This window comes from Typopeltis vanoorti, chromosome 14, assembly GCF_054136105.1.
Source record: "Typopeltis vanoorti isolate ZY-2024b chromosome 14, IOZ_Tvanoo_1.0, whole genome shotgun sequence".
In the NCBI taxonomy this organism is placed as follows: domain Eukaryota; kingdom Metazoa; phylum Arthropoda; class Arachnida; order Uropygi; family Thelyphonidae; genus Typopeltis; species Typopeltis vanoorti.
The window spans coordinates 65,714,933-65,734,526 of NC_143562.1; the positions used below are offsets into that span (position 1 = coordinate 65,714,933).

Here is a 19,594-nt window from a genome sequence, read left to right on the forward strand (position 1 = left end):
AAAATTTCTGACTTAAAAGAATAATACAAGCAAAAAATGAATTGGTTCGCATCAAGATTTTAAGATGTCGCTTTCGATTTCTTGTAGATCGAGTATCATTGGCCATAACGATATGCTGCTATACCTAATTACCAAAAGGCTACTGAATCTATGAGAAAAGGTGGCAAAGTGATCGTAAACAGACGTTTTACTGCTATTTACATGACAAACATAACAATAATGCACCATCCAATGTAGAGTACGACCTTGGTGAGATGGAGCCGCAGTTAATAACAGGCAGTTATTTATCTTCGGCTTCTGGAGGATGGTAAATAAGATAAGATTATCGTCTACGTACGTCAAAGCTTTTATGGCTTATGCGAGTTCTGCAACAGAAACGAACGACTTTATTCAATTTCTCCCCCTGTGATATTCAATCGAATTGTTGCGGAAAAGCCAGCAGCTAAATGTGTGCGTGAGATCATTGAAACAGTTTTGTTGATTATTGTTTAGAGATATGCATTAATATTAAGGCAGGTTGAACGTGAGCTATTCTGTTTCTCGTCAAGCTGAATGCATTAGGGAGGCTTTCTAACCATAACACCTCTCTACAAGTGAAGCCTCGACCTAAACTTACGAAATCCATCCTAGATGGAAAATACATATTTCAATGATGTGTACAGTAAAAATTTTTTGTCGAACATATACAATTCAGACAGGTTCGTCTAGAATATCAAGAAATGAACCGATAATTCGACTCCTTTCGAAAGTAGTCCTGAGACTTTGAAGACGTCGTGTAGTGAAAATCATAGATTAGAAAACAAACCATCTATTTATAAGAAATATACAGAAAAGGTAGATGTGATATTTTAAAAATAAAAAGAGGGGCAGATTAAGATATCAGCAACTGATATGAGGGTTTGGAATGAAGGATGCAGAAAATTAATTATTAGATGAAACTAATTAACTGGAGAAGCAATTTAAAATTGCTTCTCCACTTCAGTTAAACCTTTTAAAGGGTCTTTACGATGGAATGAGATGGAATTCAAATCCATGTCATTTTACAGAAGTTCTCCATAATTGGCAGTATTATGTTGCAGAAGAGTTAAAACGAAGTCAATGGATTTAGGAATCGAACCAGACTTGTTAAAAACACAAGAAAATTTTCTAGTTTTGGGGTTTGATCGGCAGAAATTATTATTGCACCACTGCTAAGATATCATCGCAGGAGGCATTCCACTCCACACAACCTACCATCTGCACTGCACCAACACGATCTACTGCCCATCAACATTTTTTTATTCAAAAACTGTGCGATTTCTGTTGCCCAACTGGATGAAAAACCCTGTTAACGCCGAGGCTACCTCACTTTCAACTGAGAAGCCTCGCCACAACGAGAATTGAATCAGGATCTTTTCCGACTGAAGAACACAAAAAACACAAAATCATCCTCCTTCCACCGGCGCTAAGGAGGCGAATGCATCAAGAAAATGAGCAGCACTGCTACATAAATAAATTAACTTCCGATATCATTTCTCATAGAATGATTTCCGATCTAGATGGCATTCTCCATCACAATCAACAAATCCCAAGAGCAAGCAGCAAGAGTTTACTTGCTGAAATTATTATTTTATTTATTTACACGGGAGTAGCTCTATTTAGCGCCATTCAGGAAGCGATCCTTGAAAAATGCGAAATGAAATTATTGAATGAGCAAAAACATTGTTTAAGCAGCGTTTTCCAAATTTCACATAGCTGAGATCGGTATCGGTTTCTTGACAGTATATTTTTCTGCAGTCCATTACTTATATATATACCTGAATGCACGTAGTTTGTCGAATTAAATAAGCAAATTTGCAAAACCAGTACAAATATCGATTAGGCACCGAGCCTGGACTAAATGTATATGCACAAGTCATTAAACTTGAATAAACAAACACATCTGTCGTTTATTTATTTTATAGTCCGATTTCTCTATCCACAGCTCAATGGCATATTTTAGTTTATATATTAAAATGTAGGATATTATGGATCTATCTTTATTTTATAGCCAAACTAGGGGGGCTCCTCCCCACTGACACCTACGTCGCCCCCTCCTCGAGTTCCGGACGGGTAGGTCGGTTTTCCTTGAATTCTGATGACTCGAATTTTGAAGACTCGACACTCAGGGTAGCACCCTGAGTTAAAAAAAAAAAAAAAAAAAAAAAAAAAAAAAAAAACCGTTTCAAATAACTTGAAAAAAAAAAACGTGTTAAAAAAAAAGGCTTATCATTTTATATTAGAGAGTAGATATAGAAACTTAGTTTTGAAATTTACCAGAGAGCTTATGATAAGATAACATACGGCAGGGGTTCCCAACCCTATGCCCGCGGGCACCATAGCGCCCGTCGACCAATTTGTGTGTGCCCGTCGCTGTTCAACCGTGTGCCGTATAGTTTGAAATAATCACGCAACAATTCATGGCATGCTATATAACGCATGCGTTAATGACACATGACGAGTATTAAACGCATACAATGTAAAGTAGACGCGCATTCGAAGTTGTTCATTCCAGTTTAAGAACTGGAATATCATATTCTCCTAATTATGAAGCACTGGCCAATGAAATGCAATGCCAAAGATCACACTAACTTACATATATATATATTTAAATTTTTATATAATGTAAACTTTTAAGTAATAAAACAATTTATTATAATGTAAACTTTGTATGTATTCATTTACATACAAAAAAACATTCAAAAAATTTGCTTGAAAAAAAATAGATGGTGCCCGTCGCCCTATCGGTATTTTAGAATGTGCTCTAGGAAACAAAGAGGTTGGGAACCCCTGACATACGGCATCGGAGTTGCCTTGATATGCACTACTTAAAAGACAAGCTCTGTCCAGGAGTGCATATGTTCGCCTTTTATTAGTACTTAAAATTCGTCAGTTTGAAAAGCCATCTTTTTTTTTTTTTAAAGATTATTCAATGATTACAGCAAATTGGTGTCAAAGCTTGTAAAAAAAAAAAAAAAACGCACTTAGCATAAGCGTTAAATAGAATGCGCCATCGAGGCTTGAATTCATAACACATACATTCACTCATTAGCCAATGTGAAAAAACTCACGCTAACCTAATTAGGTTTGAAGAAATTAGAATAATGACTTCGCTATATAGATATCATTTGCGTCATACATTTACGAAGCAAACGTTACTTCTTTTTAAAAGATTTAAATAAACTATTATTTCAAGCCATTCTCGTCTGTAGGATATCACATTGTAGAGATAAAAGTTATATTGACAAAAAAAAAAAAATTCCGTAACTTACGTTTCAGCATTACAAAGTCAATCCACTGGTCTATAGTCCGACAAGAGGTCTGATTTCCGGTACAATTCATCACATGAGCGTCTCCTAAATCGCTAATGCAACTGCTGTCCTCCCTGGAGTTACACACGTAGCATTCAAGAGAAGAGCCTAAAATAAACAAAACAAAATAAAGAAATCGTATAGAGCATGTGGAGGAAAAATACTTTGTATTAAAATTTTTAGTTTTTACATTGTCCTATATTTAATCAAACAATGAACAAAAATTTATCAAGACAAGGTTGCGTGCGTGCGGATGACAACTAACTTGCCTGCTGAAGTCATTGTCTCTATTACATTAGAGATCACATCCTTAAGTGTGAACTATGGGAGGAGGGGAACGAAGATGTGACGCTATGACAGACGGAAAGGAATACGTCTAGAACAGATTTTTCACATCAAACTGACGTTATTTTCTTTTCTTAGAAATTTATTAGAAATGGTAATTATATATTATTTAACAAATCTTCAAAACATTTTATCCTTGGTAAAAAAGGAAAAAAATAAATCAACACTAAGAGGATTTCTACATCGGTGCCTATGCCCCACTTGTCCATTCCAGAGAGGACACGCCCTGTCCACAAAACCTAATCCCTGCAGGTATTCAGAAACATTCTGCATGCGGAATTTTCCCAGCTACCGCGCGTTAGGAAAAGGTTGTCCAGGTGGACGATGCTGATGTTTATAGAATGGAAATAATAGTAGCAGAACTTTCTGCCCCTTCATTGTGTGTATAATAATCAAGTTACTAAACTTGTCAGTGTAAGAAGCTTAGCTAGATTTGCACAAAAATTGCAAATTCTCCCCTCTCTAAAAAAATATAATTTTTTTTTATTTGCAACGAGGCGAAAAATCGCGGTTACTATTGATGAATAATTTGCGGTCTGATGGTGATTCTTGCAGGAGGCCAATTAACTAGAAACTACATCTGAAGCAAATGTGGGATTCCTGCTCTTTGCTCCTAGTTTTTGAGGTAGTTTTAAAGGACAGATACTAAGAGTATATTTATGATATCCCCTTCGAGAAATATCAAGTGTTCTGTAAGATAACTTCTATACTGGATCAGAATAAAATTTATCATGATGATCATGAATACTCTTGCATGGCCTTATTACCAAAACGTGATTAAGTACGAATCACAGTACGAGGAGGAAAAGAACTGGAGAAGCTACATTTGAGGAATAACAAAATATGTCCGTCGCTTCTTACGGTTTCGTAATCTTTGTTTACCAAATCAATACATGTAATCCAACACACACAACCTTCAAATAAAGTACGCTTCATTGGTGTGCGCAGTCTAAATTTCAGCCTCAATGAACTTGATTTCCTTCCCCCCCCCCTTCAAGTGCTCAAAAGTAAACTTATTTTTTCTAAAATAATCGAATCTCACTGTCATCTTTACGACTACTTAATTTCACTTTTTGTAGGTACTCGATATGTTTTTGCCTTAAAAAGATGGTGTTTGTGCTTGTGTTCTTTAATCATTCAGAAACTTAACAAAAACTGAAGGGAAGATTTAAATGTTTTCTGGAATCCTCCCATTTCAGTTGCTACACCTGTAATGCCTCCCAAACCCCTTAAGTACTTGTTTAGTAACCCTGTCTAGGCTTTGACAACCCAGATTCCCCCAAAGTCACTTTTCCTCAATGACTAACATGCAGCTTGCACTGTCTTCCTGTCTCAGCATCCGCTGGATAACTGAAAGCAATGCCCTAGTACTTGCTTTCAAGCGAAACAACCTTCCCACATATTCAGAAATCCAAATCATCCTAATCGCCTTGATATTTTCTGTCGCTAATAATCTGCAGTTAGGGTGTTTCCAAAAGGGAATTTCAGATCACAACAATACTTTATCATAGAAGATAATGTTTTATGCGCCCATTTTTCATCTGGTCTTTTGCTCTTTAATCCTGCCAAAAGGATGACCTAAGATATTAAGTTCTAAGAACATGCTCATCTACAGACATAAACAAACATAACTGACATACACTCAGCAGGTGGCAAAATAAAGAGGTCACTAAAGAAGATTAGTCGACGCACGCAAGTGCTGAAAGACTTAGGGAAGAGAAGATGAAGAAAAATAGATCTTTTTATAGCATCAAGAATACACACTTACATATCGATCTTAATATAAGGAAAATGGATTAGTTCGCTGCAGCATCGTTTAAAATAACTTTCACGATGCAAAAACTTGTTTTTGTTGGGTGTATTTTTTTTTATATCCACCTGACTTAAAACACTAGTTAATCACGATGTCCATATATAAATTTCGATTTTTTTCAAGCTGAAAGCAATGGTACTGTACCATTGTAAATATGAGTTAAAATTTCTGCTGTTTGGCATAAAACTGTATGCAGGGCGACAAATGAATTCCTTATTTGCATTAGGCTGAACATTTAAATTTAATCACGATACTAAACTTATAGTTGTATTAAATTAAAAAAAAAATTCCGATTCAAATCACTGGCGAAGTTCCAATTTAGTTAATGATCGCTATTAGAAATTACTAATACAATACTGCTACGATGCACGAAACTACGGCGTGCAAGACTGAAGATTTGTTCAATGCCAAATGGCTCCCTCCCCCCCCCCCTTCAGTCAGTATAAAAAAAGTATCAATAACTAGGACGTACTGCACTATTTAACCTACATAAAGAGCAATTTCTTTCGGTCTGTCATGCTCTGTTTCTATCGGGGAGAAGAAAACTAAAATTTGACCAAGATTGACAAATCTGGGATAAATTTAATAGTGATATGGATGAATGTGACGTGTTCATAAATCTGCTTAACGAGTTTGTCAAGGCGCAACTAATGCGTGATATTTACTTTCAAGCACTTTTTTATTTTTTTCGTATGGGGTACTCCCCTAGTTCCCCCCCGTCCCTTAGGACGGGATGGGGAGGCCTCCTAATGAGGGATTAAGAGTGTATTTTATGACTGTAGATGCGTGTATTCACGGGGCTGGTTTGCCTGTTTTGAGGAACGAAAAACTCGAGTTTCCGGGTGAAAGAACCCTTCACCTCCGTATGAGACCGGCTAACTCAACTTTAGTCGAAAGGGACCAGATAAGGTTCCTCAGGTCACGGATGGGAATCAAACCCAGGTCTTTCCAACCAAAGGGCTTTTCGTCTATACCGACTGAGCTACGGAGGCTCTTTTCAAGCACTTTCGATATTTTGAAAGTTGTTAAAAGTATTATTTTATACGCAGGACATTACCAAGTTGTACGTTTCTAACACTGTTCGTTAACTTTCTATCGAGATTCTAAAGACCATTTCCAAAACTCACCTAAAATTATCCTTACCTTGAAATTTAGTAACGTTTGCAGACTGAAAATAAAAAAAGGTACGTTGAAATCAGCCTACCTTAGGATTAATCTGAAATATCTTATTCTTGATCGGGAAATTGGTCTAGTATGTTAATAACATTATCAAACTACAATCAAGAATGTCTCTTCCGGGAAGAAAATCCACACCTCACTAAGATTAAATGCTTAAGATCAGCTGATTATTCAAAAAAAAAAAAAAAAAAAAGGCAGATTTATTATGAGAGATTGGGAACACTGGTGTTGAAAGGCGATCGATAAAGTAGTTTATGCATTTACATCCTTGGCAAAGGATACTGTGGAGTTAAAGCCAGTCCAAACATCTATAAATTAAATAATTATTCCCGAAAGAGCATGTTCCACTTTGTACTTTGATTTTCTACACGAGTCAAGTAAATAGTGAAGGCCATGTGGGAAAGAAAGACCACTTGGTCCCATTACTGCTTTGATGATTTTTCTTCTCGTCACTGGAATAACTCGCTTCATAATACTAGTTTGCTGTGTGCACACACATTTGTCAACAATGACTCACTTCAACAACTAGCCAGCCATCCATCAAGTTATTACTCAGCTACTAGTGACGCAGAGATCAATAAATAATAGGTCAGTTGATCACTTTGCCAGGGTTGGTTCAAGTAATGTTGTGAACCAAACCTAACAAAAACATGACAACCTAGTTAAAGTTTCACATTCTGTGTATCAATTATTTTCATAGGAAACGTTTAAGTTAAGAATGGTGTCCAATCTTGTCCTATGTATTATGATAAAGTAATTTACTCGTGCAACCGTTCCAAAAATGTATTTCGTTAATTCAGTACATTTAAAATTATATTGGAGAATCATCTTAGACTGTTAGACATGTTTGGGTAAACAGAAATATAGTAACTCAAATTTACTCGCAAGGAGGGAAATCATAGCATAAATTATCTCTAACTTAGGATTTTCTCAGGATCATTTCCAACTTTCCTGATTATTATCAGGAAACTTTATGCTGTCATTTATTATAAGATTTGCAAATTTAAGTCGCCCAGGTGCATAAATATAATAATAATGCAGCGAACAAGATACAGAAGACAAATCAGCTTATAACTAATTAAAATTTTATCTACCAGCGAAAATAGTTAAAATGGAGTAATACCAACTGAATTTTGTTAAACATTATAATCAGACTTGTGTAGTGAGGTGATGTGCCCTCCCTCGATGAGTCTAAGACTCCTTGGAAGTGTCAATAATAATCTTTGGCGCTCATCGCGAGGTCGAACTGAGTACATTAATTTCAGTCTTTGAAATTATACGGTTTTCATAATTTTACTAGGTTAGTATCAGTCATATGATATTAATCAACGCACAAAGTTATGAAAAATACCGACTATGACTAGCTAGTAATGGTAAAGCACGATTTCAAACAGCATACAATTCCTGTAGTTTTGGAGTTCAAGCTACGTTTCTCATAAGTGAAATGGTTAAAAAGTTTTTGCAGTAAATCAAATAAAACGATTAACAGGGACAACAAAGTTCTTTGGGTGTAGCGCCGACCTGGAGAATGCAATCTCTGTTCTCCAGTCACATCGTAGATATGAATGAATCCCGCTCTAGCTTGGAATTTTGTAGATGTGTTTAACATGATAGATGAATTTCATCACCCTGCTGATGATATGTCTGAAGTGATTTGTTAAAAAAAATTCCGTTGTTGCTCTCTAAAACAGGGATTCTAAATTAGTTAAACGTCAGCACATTAACAGTATAATATACTATAGTTGACTGCCTTTGGTGGAGTAGGATTAACATGCGTCTACTGATGTAAATATTACTACTAACAGGCCACAACGACTATTGGCCACAATAGAAAGTCAACGCCATGCTGTTTTTTTTTTGCACTTGGATACCTGCAGCAGGGACTGCCTTATTAATACCTCTTTTCACGATGTCATGCTATGTAGATATACTTCACGTTTCAAAAAGATATGATGCGACCTCTCACTATGCTTAGTTCTATTTTACACGAATATTTCTAGATGGAATAATAGTTTTCTGCTGTGTAAATGGCCTAACAGTGAGAAAGATGCTCTTAGGGTTTAACAGCCTCACTGTGTTGAGGTATGGGATCCATCACGAAGCATACAAAAGGTCTCCAAGAATGCAAATGAAACTTTGCATCCAACTGCTGTTTCAGATTTGACTGCTGGCTTCCAGTGGAAGCAGCTCATTCCAGAAATAGTCAACCGTAGGAAACTCCTACAGATGAGCTAGCAAATATAGCGTAAAATTCGATGCAGTGTCATAATTCTTACAATGTTTAATTCATCGATTTTACAGGAATCACATCCGAAATTCAAAGAATTGTAAACTTGTATATAATAGATGTAAATAATAACATCAGCCCAGAAAAATTTACATGATACTGTAGATAGAAGATATATGAGTGTGTATTTCAAAAGAAAATCCCTTAGAGAGCAGAAGTATGTTAGAATTACCTACATAAGTAATACAAAATGCCCATCTGTAGAAACCCCAAGGAATTAAAAATGCTAAAATAAAGTAAACAAGTATCTAAAAATAGAAGTTTAGGGGCAATTACCTTAGAGTTCGGAAATATTTGATGTATCACTCGGTATAGGGTAAAATGGAAACCCATTGTAACCAAAGCAGTTCGACACCGCCATCAAGGTCGATAGCAGAGGGGGGGGGGGGTATACATCAGAAGCTGTTACTCTATGCTGAAAAAGGGATTAAACTACACTTTAGGGAGATAGAAGTCGGAACTTTCTAGAAGGAACGGAGTCAGCACGTGATGGGTACGGGGATCTCAGACCTTAATTCAAAGTTTACGCGGAAATATCTGGGGTCGGCTACTTCGCGCAGGGTTCCACGAGAGGCGAAATAAAAAGGTCAGCAATGGACTGACAGGGATCGACTAGGGTGAATCGACTTGCGTGCATCAGGAGACGTGACGCCAGAAGAGGAGGGGGAGATCGATCCATGGAATCCCGGATGAATTCGTGGAGGGTAACAGGAGGCGAAACCTTATAGAGCAAGTAGCGGGTCAGGACCCGGATGACAAGGCTTTGACCATCAGACCGCACGTCCTAGTGCCTACAACTCCGAAAGATCGAGCTCCAGCCCCACGAGAAATTCCAGAGGAAAACACGGTTTCCATGACGCGTCTGAAGCGATAGAGCAAGCCTTTACATTAGAGGGGGATCCAGAATAAGCCCTAAGAGAAGATATGACTAAGTGCAATTGTGCCCATGAAAGAATTGATGCGAGTTGAATTTTTTGTTGAAAAATAAACTCTCTCTTAATTTATGATGTGAAGGACCGTTTTGAATAGACTGAATTCTTACAACCGAAGGATGTAATAGATTGAAAACTTATTAGCATGGAATGAATCTGCTTTTAGAATAATTGAAAAGATATTATTGAAAGTTTAAGCTTACGTTGTATTGTGTTTAATTGATTTAAAAGAATTGATAAGAAAATTATAGAATTTAGAATTGTAATGGTGTGAAAAGTTAGTTGCCAAGTGAGTGTTACATTTTTTTATTGTGAAAGTTAGAATTGGAGATTTTATTAGTCAAACCATGATAATTCCTAGATTGTAAATGGGCTGATAGTTATTTGATATATAGAATTAATTGTTTGATGATTTACGTCTTTGATTGTTATAACATGCCTATGAGTTGTCCTATGTGATGTTTAAATTTTGATGCTTAGCTTTGAGAGGAAATGATAGTAACACCATTTAAGTGTATACGTTGTATTATTGTCTTAGTGTGAATAAATATGTTTGTTTTATTTACAAGAAGTGACGTCTGATCTTTTTAGCAACTGCACTGTTCTCAGATAAAATCCGATCCTGTAAGCGGGAAAGAAATTAAACCTTGATTCGAATTTTAAGTTAGGAGTAATGCACGACTGTAATTAACTGTATAGAGGTACTTTACTGGAAGTATAAATAATTTCTTATGCCAATTAGAGATTTTTAGTGGCGCAGTCTGGAATAATCAAATAAATTTCTAGAAATTTTAAGTATAATATACTGAAAGTAGAGAAAAGGAATTAAGATTGACTGACTATATAGAAAGGTAATGGATAAGGATAAAGTTAACGAATGAAAATATAGAAGACAACTCTAAAGAAATAGATAGATATATTACAACATCGATAGACAGATTAAAGAAATATAGATATTTTACAATGGCTTAGCCGGTAGGATAAAAATACAAAATTACGGTAACATTAGTAAAATTTATATTAAATGAAGGAACAACAAAATATAACAACAGAATGGTAGAAGTGTCACCCACGTATCTGGAACCATTCCCTGAATGATGTATGGTTTGCGACATGGCACATTTTGTGAATAGTTGTTATTATCAGACAGAAAGAGAACATGGGGTGCATACTAGTTAGACAATTAAAATGTTACTTCAAAAGTATCAAGGGAACTTTGCGTAGCAAGAAAACGGTTCCTATTCTATCTCAAATGAAATGATATAGCAGAACCATTCGCCCAGATGTATTCGTCGATCAAATGAAAATCGAATTTACACTGCCAGTAGTGTTGTACCCACTATACCTTAGCAACTAATTTTAAAGTGAAAGGATGGAACTATGAGGTCACCTGCTGCTATACTCCATTTGTGATAGGATCCAATGACTGTGCTTTCTGACATGCAATGCTCCGTTGTGGACGTTTTATAGTGCTGCTACAGGCGATTGCATGGCTCGTTTGTTAGATGAGATGACACGATATTCTTACGACCATCCGAATTGCGGTTTTCACATCAGCAAGGTGTCATGACATGACAACAGTTTCTGGATGAGTGATTTTCCGCGTTACTTGCACTGGCAAGTATGGTGCCCCATCATACCGCACTAATTCAAAGGTTCCTTGGAAGAAAACACCCCCCCCCCTCCCCCGAAACCTGAAAAGTTAAAACATTTGTCACAGTCATTTAAGAGAAAACACGAAATTACAAAATACAAGAATAAATAAAAATAAAATTATGGTAATGCTTATGATAAATGTCATACAGCAATTCCGTGGGAAACACAATTTCCTACTACAAAATGAATTTTTTCCCACTGAAAGAAAGAAATGCAAAATCATCATTCGCATCCTTATAAGCGGTGTTGTGGAAAGAGCAGAAGGCTTTATGGTAGTAAAGTTACCAAATAGTACATAAGCAAACGAACTAAAGGGAACACTATTATAAATATCTAGGATCTCTGGCAATGTGGTACACCTTTTCGATGCAAAATAACTACTCAAAGTGATGCAAAGCCAATACAAACATCGTGACTTTAAACGGGCAACAGTTTTGCATTTTCTATAGTTTTGAAAAGGTCAGAAAGTAATTTTATACTGCAATATACAGCAATCTTTAAATGAAGCATGCGTGTAAAAAATTTTATATTACTGAATTGCGTTTACGAAGACTGGTAATGATGGAAGGAAGGAATCTGTGTACAAGTGCACTGCGCTGTACTGAAATATCGAAGGCAAACATGAATATGAACAGCAGCATTGCTATTATTAAAATAAAATAAATTAAAACATAATTACACGAGCAGTGCGTGAAAAACTTGCTGTCAAAATATGACGAAAGCGCGCAGACAATACCTACCCAGTCATTAGATGGGCGAGTGTCAGTTGTGTGAGTAAGCTGTGGTGTGTTATGTTTGCACTTGGACATGGGGGCATTAGCACATAATTGTCGTGGTAAAATACCGTTTCGGCCTCAACGATTTCTACTGGAACAAGATGAAGAGGTTCAACTATTGTATCGGTCACATTTTTAAATAACATAAATCGCAAGATGTCTTTTTTTTGGGGAGGGGGGGGGTGAAAAATACTAGATTTTAAATGTTGCTGCAACAAAAGGAGCATTTGTAAAAGTTTAACTGAAGGCAAGTTAATTGGTTTTCTTGCAAAAGATGGCAGTTTTTTTCCGGTATGCTGAAAAACTGAGGACAGATAAACATTTAATGGGTTGGCTCTGTTGTATGGTCTCCAGTGATGAGCCCTCTGACATGTACAATAGATCGAATAATAATTTAATAATAAATGTCACAATTACTTTAAATACGCCTTAATTTATCGCTTAATTTTTTTTTTTTCTAGTATAAAACTGTTCGTAGAGATGGAAGGAGTTTGCATTTTCTGTCTTCTTCTTGATAAGTTTATTATTATTTGGAGAGACTCCGCAGACACAGTTGGTAACAATATCCTATTAGTCAGTAAGACCTGATTTCCAGTCTCAACTAGAACGGCTGTGGCAGGGTTTGTTTTTTGAAAATTCGGTTTCTCATTCAGCGGGAGAGGAACAGGCCAGAGAAAATCATGTAATTGACAAATACAGACTATGCAGATAATGTGAAACAAAGTTACTTTGCCATGGTAGGACATTGTGCCTAATACGTTAAGAAGCAACTTTTCATTTAAATCTCCTTTTTAAATGGAAAATTGGACAATGAATTTAGCTACAAAAAAAAAAATCTATTAAATGGTACACTATCATCATGATGGTAATCTTCAGAATAACATGTCTTTCATATTTATTAGTTCTGCATTGCTTCATGAAACTAGTCTGAAAAGAGTACAGATTGCCATTTATCATTATAAATCAGAAGTTATACATTTTTGTCAATCCCCCCCCCGCACCACGAAGGGTTGTAAACTAATCAGTACTAGTACCGGGAGCAGGGTTAAACAATACAGGAGCTGCTGTGGAGACCAAGCATGGAACTTTTTCAAGCCACTTCATACCTACGGGAAGCGGGGTAGTCGTCTCGCACCTAGCAACAAAATTCATCTATCTTAAAGACATTTTACAGATATCTATACCTCCCTTACATGTTCGAGAGCACAACCTCTTGGTTGAAGAGCGGGTACGTACGTTATTCACCTCAATACACACATACGCATTATTACGTGCAGTTTTATAGTCAAAGCGAAAAAAAAGTTCTCCAGAGAATAGAAGGGATAAATGAATTTCCGTTCCCGTGTTTTTTTTTTTTTTTTTTTTTTCCCAATTTAACAAAATTCTTTGTAAAGTATTACAGCTCTATTTAGGAAGAAATTTCATAGAGTTAAATTTCATCCCATATCGAAAAGCACAACTATTACCACGTGTATCAACGAATTAATCCAAAAGTTTGATAGCAAACCCTATATACTGAACAGCTAATCCAATAGCAACCTGAAATGCATATGCTACGACTAAGGACGTAGTGTTTGGGGCGTATTATTTATTGGTGGAATGCTATTCAAATATCTGAATTGAGCTGAATACTAAATCAACTGCGTATAGATTGGAATTGAATCGCCGAGTCTAAAATGTATTTGGAAGGTCTACAGCATATTTATATTGCTCTGAGTGGTGATTAAACTTCCCTCAGTCCTATCAAACGATGGCGGATAATTCAACTAAATACACAATCGCCAGAATATTGACGGAATGTGTGTAAACTTAATGAGATCCTAGCACGCACTAGTGCTAACAGAACCTGTTGCATGCATGGTTTACCCTACATAGTAAAATGGATAGCTAACAAAGCCATAGGATTTGCAGTGTAAAAGGACAAGGGTAAATGATAATAACGCACCGAATTTATTTCCGGCAATACAACAGAGGTTTCTCACAAGGTACACTTTGGCGCCAATTCTTGCATGATTCCATATTTCTTTCCCCTGTGCCAACAGCTTCCAGGAAAACTCTTTCCGCGTCACGTGACATCCAGTTGTAATATACTGCCGTTAGCTACGGTCATTCAAGGTCAAAACTAAGGCGCAGACGGTTTTGTAGTGAAGACAAATGGCGACCTTCTCAGTCAAGCGAGATCTTAAAAATAGTCGTCGCTGTGAGAGGCCATTAAAATACACTTCGGAATAATAAAAACTCATTTGTGATAAATTAAGATTGATATATCAAAAGGTGAAGTAATTCTAAAAGGAACCAAAAAAAAAGGCACAGAATATTTGACCTTTTGACATTAAAACAATGTGTTACTGTTCGTTTACTTCTATACGTTCGGAGGGATTCATGAATATTATGAATTTAAAATTGTCTTTATTTCTAATACCTATTCATTAGAAATAAACGACCTATGAAGGTTTAAGAATCAAAAACATAACAGCAAATCCTAGCCAAGATACAAAAAGAATTCAGCACGGTGCAATGATGTACTGTGGAAAACGAAAGAAAAAAGTTACCCTCTTCTCACAATCTCTATCATCATAAAAGAACCTAAATCAGAAGGAGGTTCTGTAAGTGAAGCAGATGATTCTCATTTCGTTCTCAAAATACCAGTCTGAATTTTACGAACACAGAAGGGGGGGGGAGAAAAGGTACCTATGCAAAACTGAGGATAATTTGAATCCAATGGAGCGTACGTTTCGTGAACTGTGAAACTACAAAAATAAACTCCCGCACAAAGTTAATAAAAACAAATGTGACTCACAGTATATGGTAAAACATGGCTTTGTGTTAACACACTGTATTAAAATGCTTCTTGTGCTAAGTATTTTCCAAACTTTGAAACAGCAGGAGAAGCAATATGTAAAAATAAAAATAAAGGCAAAATATCTCAGTGGGACCTGTTTTATTTTCTTTGAGTCTCGACTCCAGGAGGCGTTTGTAGTAATAGTAATAATAATAATAATAAAGAAACAGTCATTTTTTTACTTGATATTGAAGCACTGTATAACTTAAATATTCTAACTTAACTACAGCGATGAATGTTTTTTTTTTTTTTTTCCTTCATTACACTGCAGTCCATCAGAAGCAACGCGAGCTGTCAATCACACGTTGAAACTAGACAGGATCGCTCTGAGAAAGTAGAATAAATCCAGCTGGGTCATGTGAAACATGCGCGACACACAACCTCCAAATAACTCGCGTAAAGAAAACAAGAAGCGAACAGCTCAAATTGCGTTAAGCAAAACACGATGAGCTGTGAAACCTGACTGGCACATGAAGGAAAACAATGCAGTATGCACAAATAAAGATGGTCTTGCGACGAAATTTTACACGCGAACATAAAATTGAAAATGCAGTTTACCGTAACGAGCAAAGGTCAGTATGTAGCTGCTATGATTGGTTTGTAAAACATGTGATGCAACGGTATATTTACAAGGTGATTGAAATTCTAGAAATGAACTTATTTGAATAAGAAAAATTAAAAATCGGCATAAGAGATACAATAAAAATTACAGCAGAACAAGCTATTTATGCAAATAATAAATTAGGAAATCAGGATTCAATAGCCATTTTGTAATATATAAATTGCGACTATATTTTACAATAGTCGTCCAGTTCCATTTCCATTCCCCACATTTACTGGAGGGGGGGGATTCTGGGCTTTGCATTTCAGAAACTGGAGGACGCTTGTGAAGTTAATGTTTGTCGTAATAAAACCGTAGAAAAATCATCCACATGAAACAAAGTCTCAAATACAATATCTGGATTATCCCTCTCAACACTCTCAATTTTTGAATAACAAATTAAGACGAACGACGTTAAGATTAACTGAATTACGTATTTTGAATGAAAATTTCAAAGAACCAAAAGTAGTAACAGAAAAAAATGTCGGAAAGTAACTACCTCATGCTGGTCAAATTAATCAAAAGCGATACATGGAAAGAATTCCAAGGAAGCTACTGCAAAAGAGGTTATCACAGGGTCCGGCGAAAACGATATAAAAAAGGCATGCAAATCAGCTGATGAGACGAATTATTAGAACATGGGATAAAGATATTGATGGAAGAGCCACCAATTTCAACAGGAACATTTTTTTTCGATATAGTAAATAAAATTACTATATAAAAAGTATACTATATTTTATTAATGTTTTGTAGTAATTTACTATAGTTTGATATAGTAATTTTTATCACCATTATTATTAAATAAAAAAGGAAATATTTTTTTCCCCTAGCAAAAAAATAGTCAGTCATAAAGAAATGAGAATTTAACAAATGTTAGGTAAACAATCTCCATTTTATAACATTACTGTCGGGAGGGGAGAAAACAGATACATTTAGAATACGTGAATCTCTTGAGAATGTAGCTCTCACATTGGGGGGGGGGGGGGGGGAGCATCTGTAAATAAAGTACACGTGGAATTTAATGAAATGTAAACCTTGTGCATTCTGCTAGAAAATCATTTTAAAACGTCAAACTCTTCGAGATTCGCCATTTTTCCATGGCACTTGTCCAGAGAATGATGATATACACAAGAAGATCCACTTCATACTGGCACAACAGGATGTACAATGACAGTTAAGTGGAAAATAAAGATAGTTAAGGAGAATTGCAAGTATTTCTTCATTGATTTAGAAAAAAAAAAAAACAGTAAGTGTAATTAAATATTCCTATTATGGATAAATTTAAGCTATACAAAAACGTAAGCTTTTTTTTTTTTTTAAGTCGGGAGAATACGCTTCAAGAAATGTAGAGAAAAAAAAAAGGCATTCGGGAAGCACTAAAGAGTATGAATATCAATTACCTGAAATTAAAACTAACACATCTTATACAATAAAATATAGCGATTTCGGTGGGAGATGAATTTCACTGCCCGGTATGAGACCACCTCCCTGCTTATTGGAGGCTTGAAGTGGCTTAAAAATGTTCCATCTTTAGTCTTTAGAGCAGGGTTTATGGACTATTTAAAAAATAAATAAAAATACAAAAAAAATGAAAAAAATTCATTGCCCATTCTCGGTACGAATGTACTCTAGGCTTACAACGTTTCGTGAGTGGGAATCGCATATAAAAAAGAATTTGAACACGAGTCAATTCTTTCTAAAATGAATTTTAGAATTAAATGCAAGTTAGAGAATAGGAATTCTGATTTAAGTTCTGATATTTGCTTCAATCTTACCTTTTTGAATTCAACAGTTTAAGTAAAGATTTAAATTTAAAATAAAAAAAAGGATGAGTATTCGGAGTCTATCATTAAATTAAAGCTTTATTTTGCATATTTCAAATGCAAGCAAGAGTCAGGAACAGGAAATCCGACCAAAGGACAATTGTATAACCTAATGGAGAGAAAAATGTACGTTGCTACAACCGTGAGACATCATCAAGCAGGACAAAAATAATCCTCCTGATAATGTCAAGTATTGTGTGTGCAGACTCCAACCGTCCCCCCTCACTCACCACACACACATCCTCGTTAAACCGCTACAAAAGAAACGTAAGTCATCCAAATTGATATATCATGTCTTGTTTCACAAGATTGATGGGTTCCTTCGAATAAATACTCCAAGGACGCTCCCTTGCTGTTTATGGTCTTCGAGAAAGATGAACAGCAAATTATGATCGATTTTCTTAGATATGAAAGCTAATGTCTAACAGTACGGTTAGGCGAAAAAAGAAGTTACCGGTAAGAAAAGATTAGGAAGTTAAGATTTAATAAACAAAGCGATCGCATGAATAAGAGCAAGTGTTTCTGCAGATCTACCGTATGTTATAAGAATATGGAAAAAGGATACAAACTGGAATTTCAAATAGTAACAAACTCGAATATTCTTTTAGGAACTTTATTTTTTACATGTCCGCGTGATTAGCCTAGTGACTGTGTCCTTCGCAACCATATGCCTGGGGAAGGAGTGTCCTAGGTTCGATTCCCGTCGATGACGCGAGGAGCTGAAGGATCTTCCTCAGCCATATCCAAGTTAGCCGGTCTTGGGCGTGGACAGTAAGGTTTTTCCCTCCAGTTTATCCTGGGGATTTTCATCCCGCAAAGCAGCCAAATCGGCCTTGAGAACTCAACATTATGCGGACATAGGATACACCGGGGCGTAGGGCTGAGCCGACCACCTTATCCTGTGAACGGTTTGAGGGAAAAGAGAAAGATGAGATTTTTTTTTTTTTTTTTACATAAAACGTGTTTCGTTGCGAGTTAGCTGTCAGCAGTATCAATATGAATATGTAACAATTATGAAAACACAGAAACAGTTAATTATTAACAGCTGAAAACAACTCATGACGTTGCACCCTTAACATATTGCATACAGTTGACGCATCGAACACATTTTCTCGCATGCAGCTCCCCGTTTCGCATAGCTCGTAGACGAGTATTGGTGTAGGCAAGAGCTGATGTAATGCAAGAACGGATGAGTAGCTTCCAAATGAAAGTCACTCATCCGTTCCATTCGTGAGAATGAGAACCTGGTTCCTGTTCAGACTGCCAAGCGAGCGAACAACTTCGCTGGACTCCTTGAAGAGACGAGACGGGTTATTGTCGGGATAAGGCATCGAAGCTGAAGACCAATCCATTCCATAGTGCTCCGCGACGAATAGGTTGTGGACGACGTTGCAACTGTGTTCATCCCGAAAAACCTATAGTACATCATCATGTATAGTGTAGGTAGAAAGGTAAAAAAAATTTTTTTTTTTTTTTTTTTTTTTTTTTTTTGTGGAATTGTTGAAGGTGGTCTTTGGAAAAGAATGAGGAAGGCTGTTCCAGAGTATAGGGAGATGGTAGAGGTGGAGAAGTTGGTTCGCAGCTGCGCTTATTCTTACGGTTCGGAGAGGAATGATAATGGCCAAATTAGCAGAGCATTGGCCATGAAAGAAAGCACCTGTAAAAGGCATAAGGCAGAAACATCTGTGTGAGAGAAGGAATGAAGTGATTTTGTGAAAGAAAGGGTATCAATCTGACTACCTTCTTCTGAACAGCATCAACAATGCTGGTAAAGGTTAAGGGTACATCATCTTAAATACATAGGAAGTATTCCATGTTTGGCCGGTTTGGGGATTTAACGTGTAAGTATTTGTATAGTTAGTGCATTGTGCGGAAAAGTACTCCCAGTTTTTTTTTTTTTTTTTTTTCCCGGCTGCAAAAGTTATGGCTTAAATGTGCGTGTGTCAGAAAGGCTGGAGGTGCAGGTCAGTTCAAAAGACATTAGTTCAAAGTAGAGAATCTGACATGAAAT

The 19,594-nt window shown here is 36.3% G+C and overlaps 1 protein-coding gene across 1 annotated transcript in view; it reads right to left on the reverse strand.

Moving 5' to 3' along the window:
* LOC150099551 (uncharacterized) overlaps window positions 1–19,594 on the reverse strand; it is a 51,113-nt gene that overhangs the window by 6,247 nt on the left and 25,272 nt on the right. Inside the window, exon 2 of the mRNA XM_090404022.1 lies at window positions 3,291–3,437. Within this exon, the coding sequence (XP_090260148.1) occupies window positions 3,291–3,437 (147 nt within the window). The remainder of the gene's footprint in view (window positions 1–3,290; window positions 3,438–19,594) is intronic.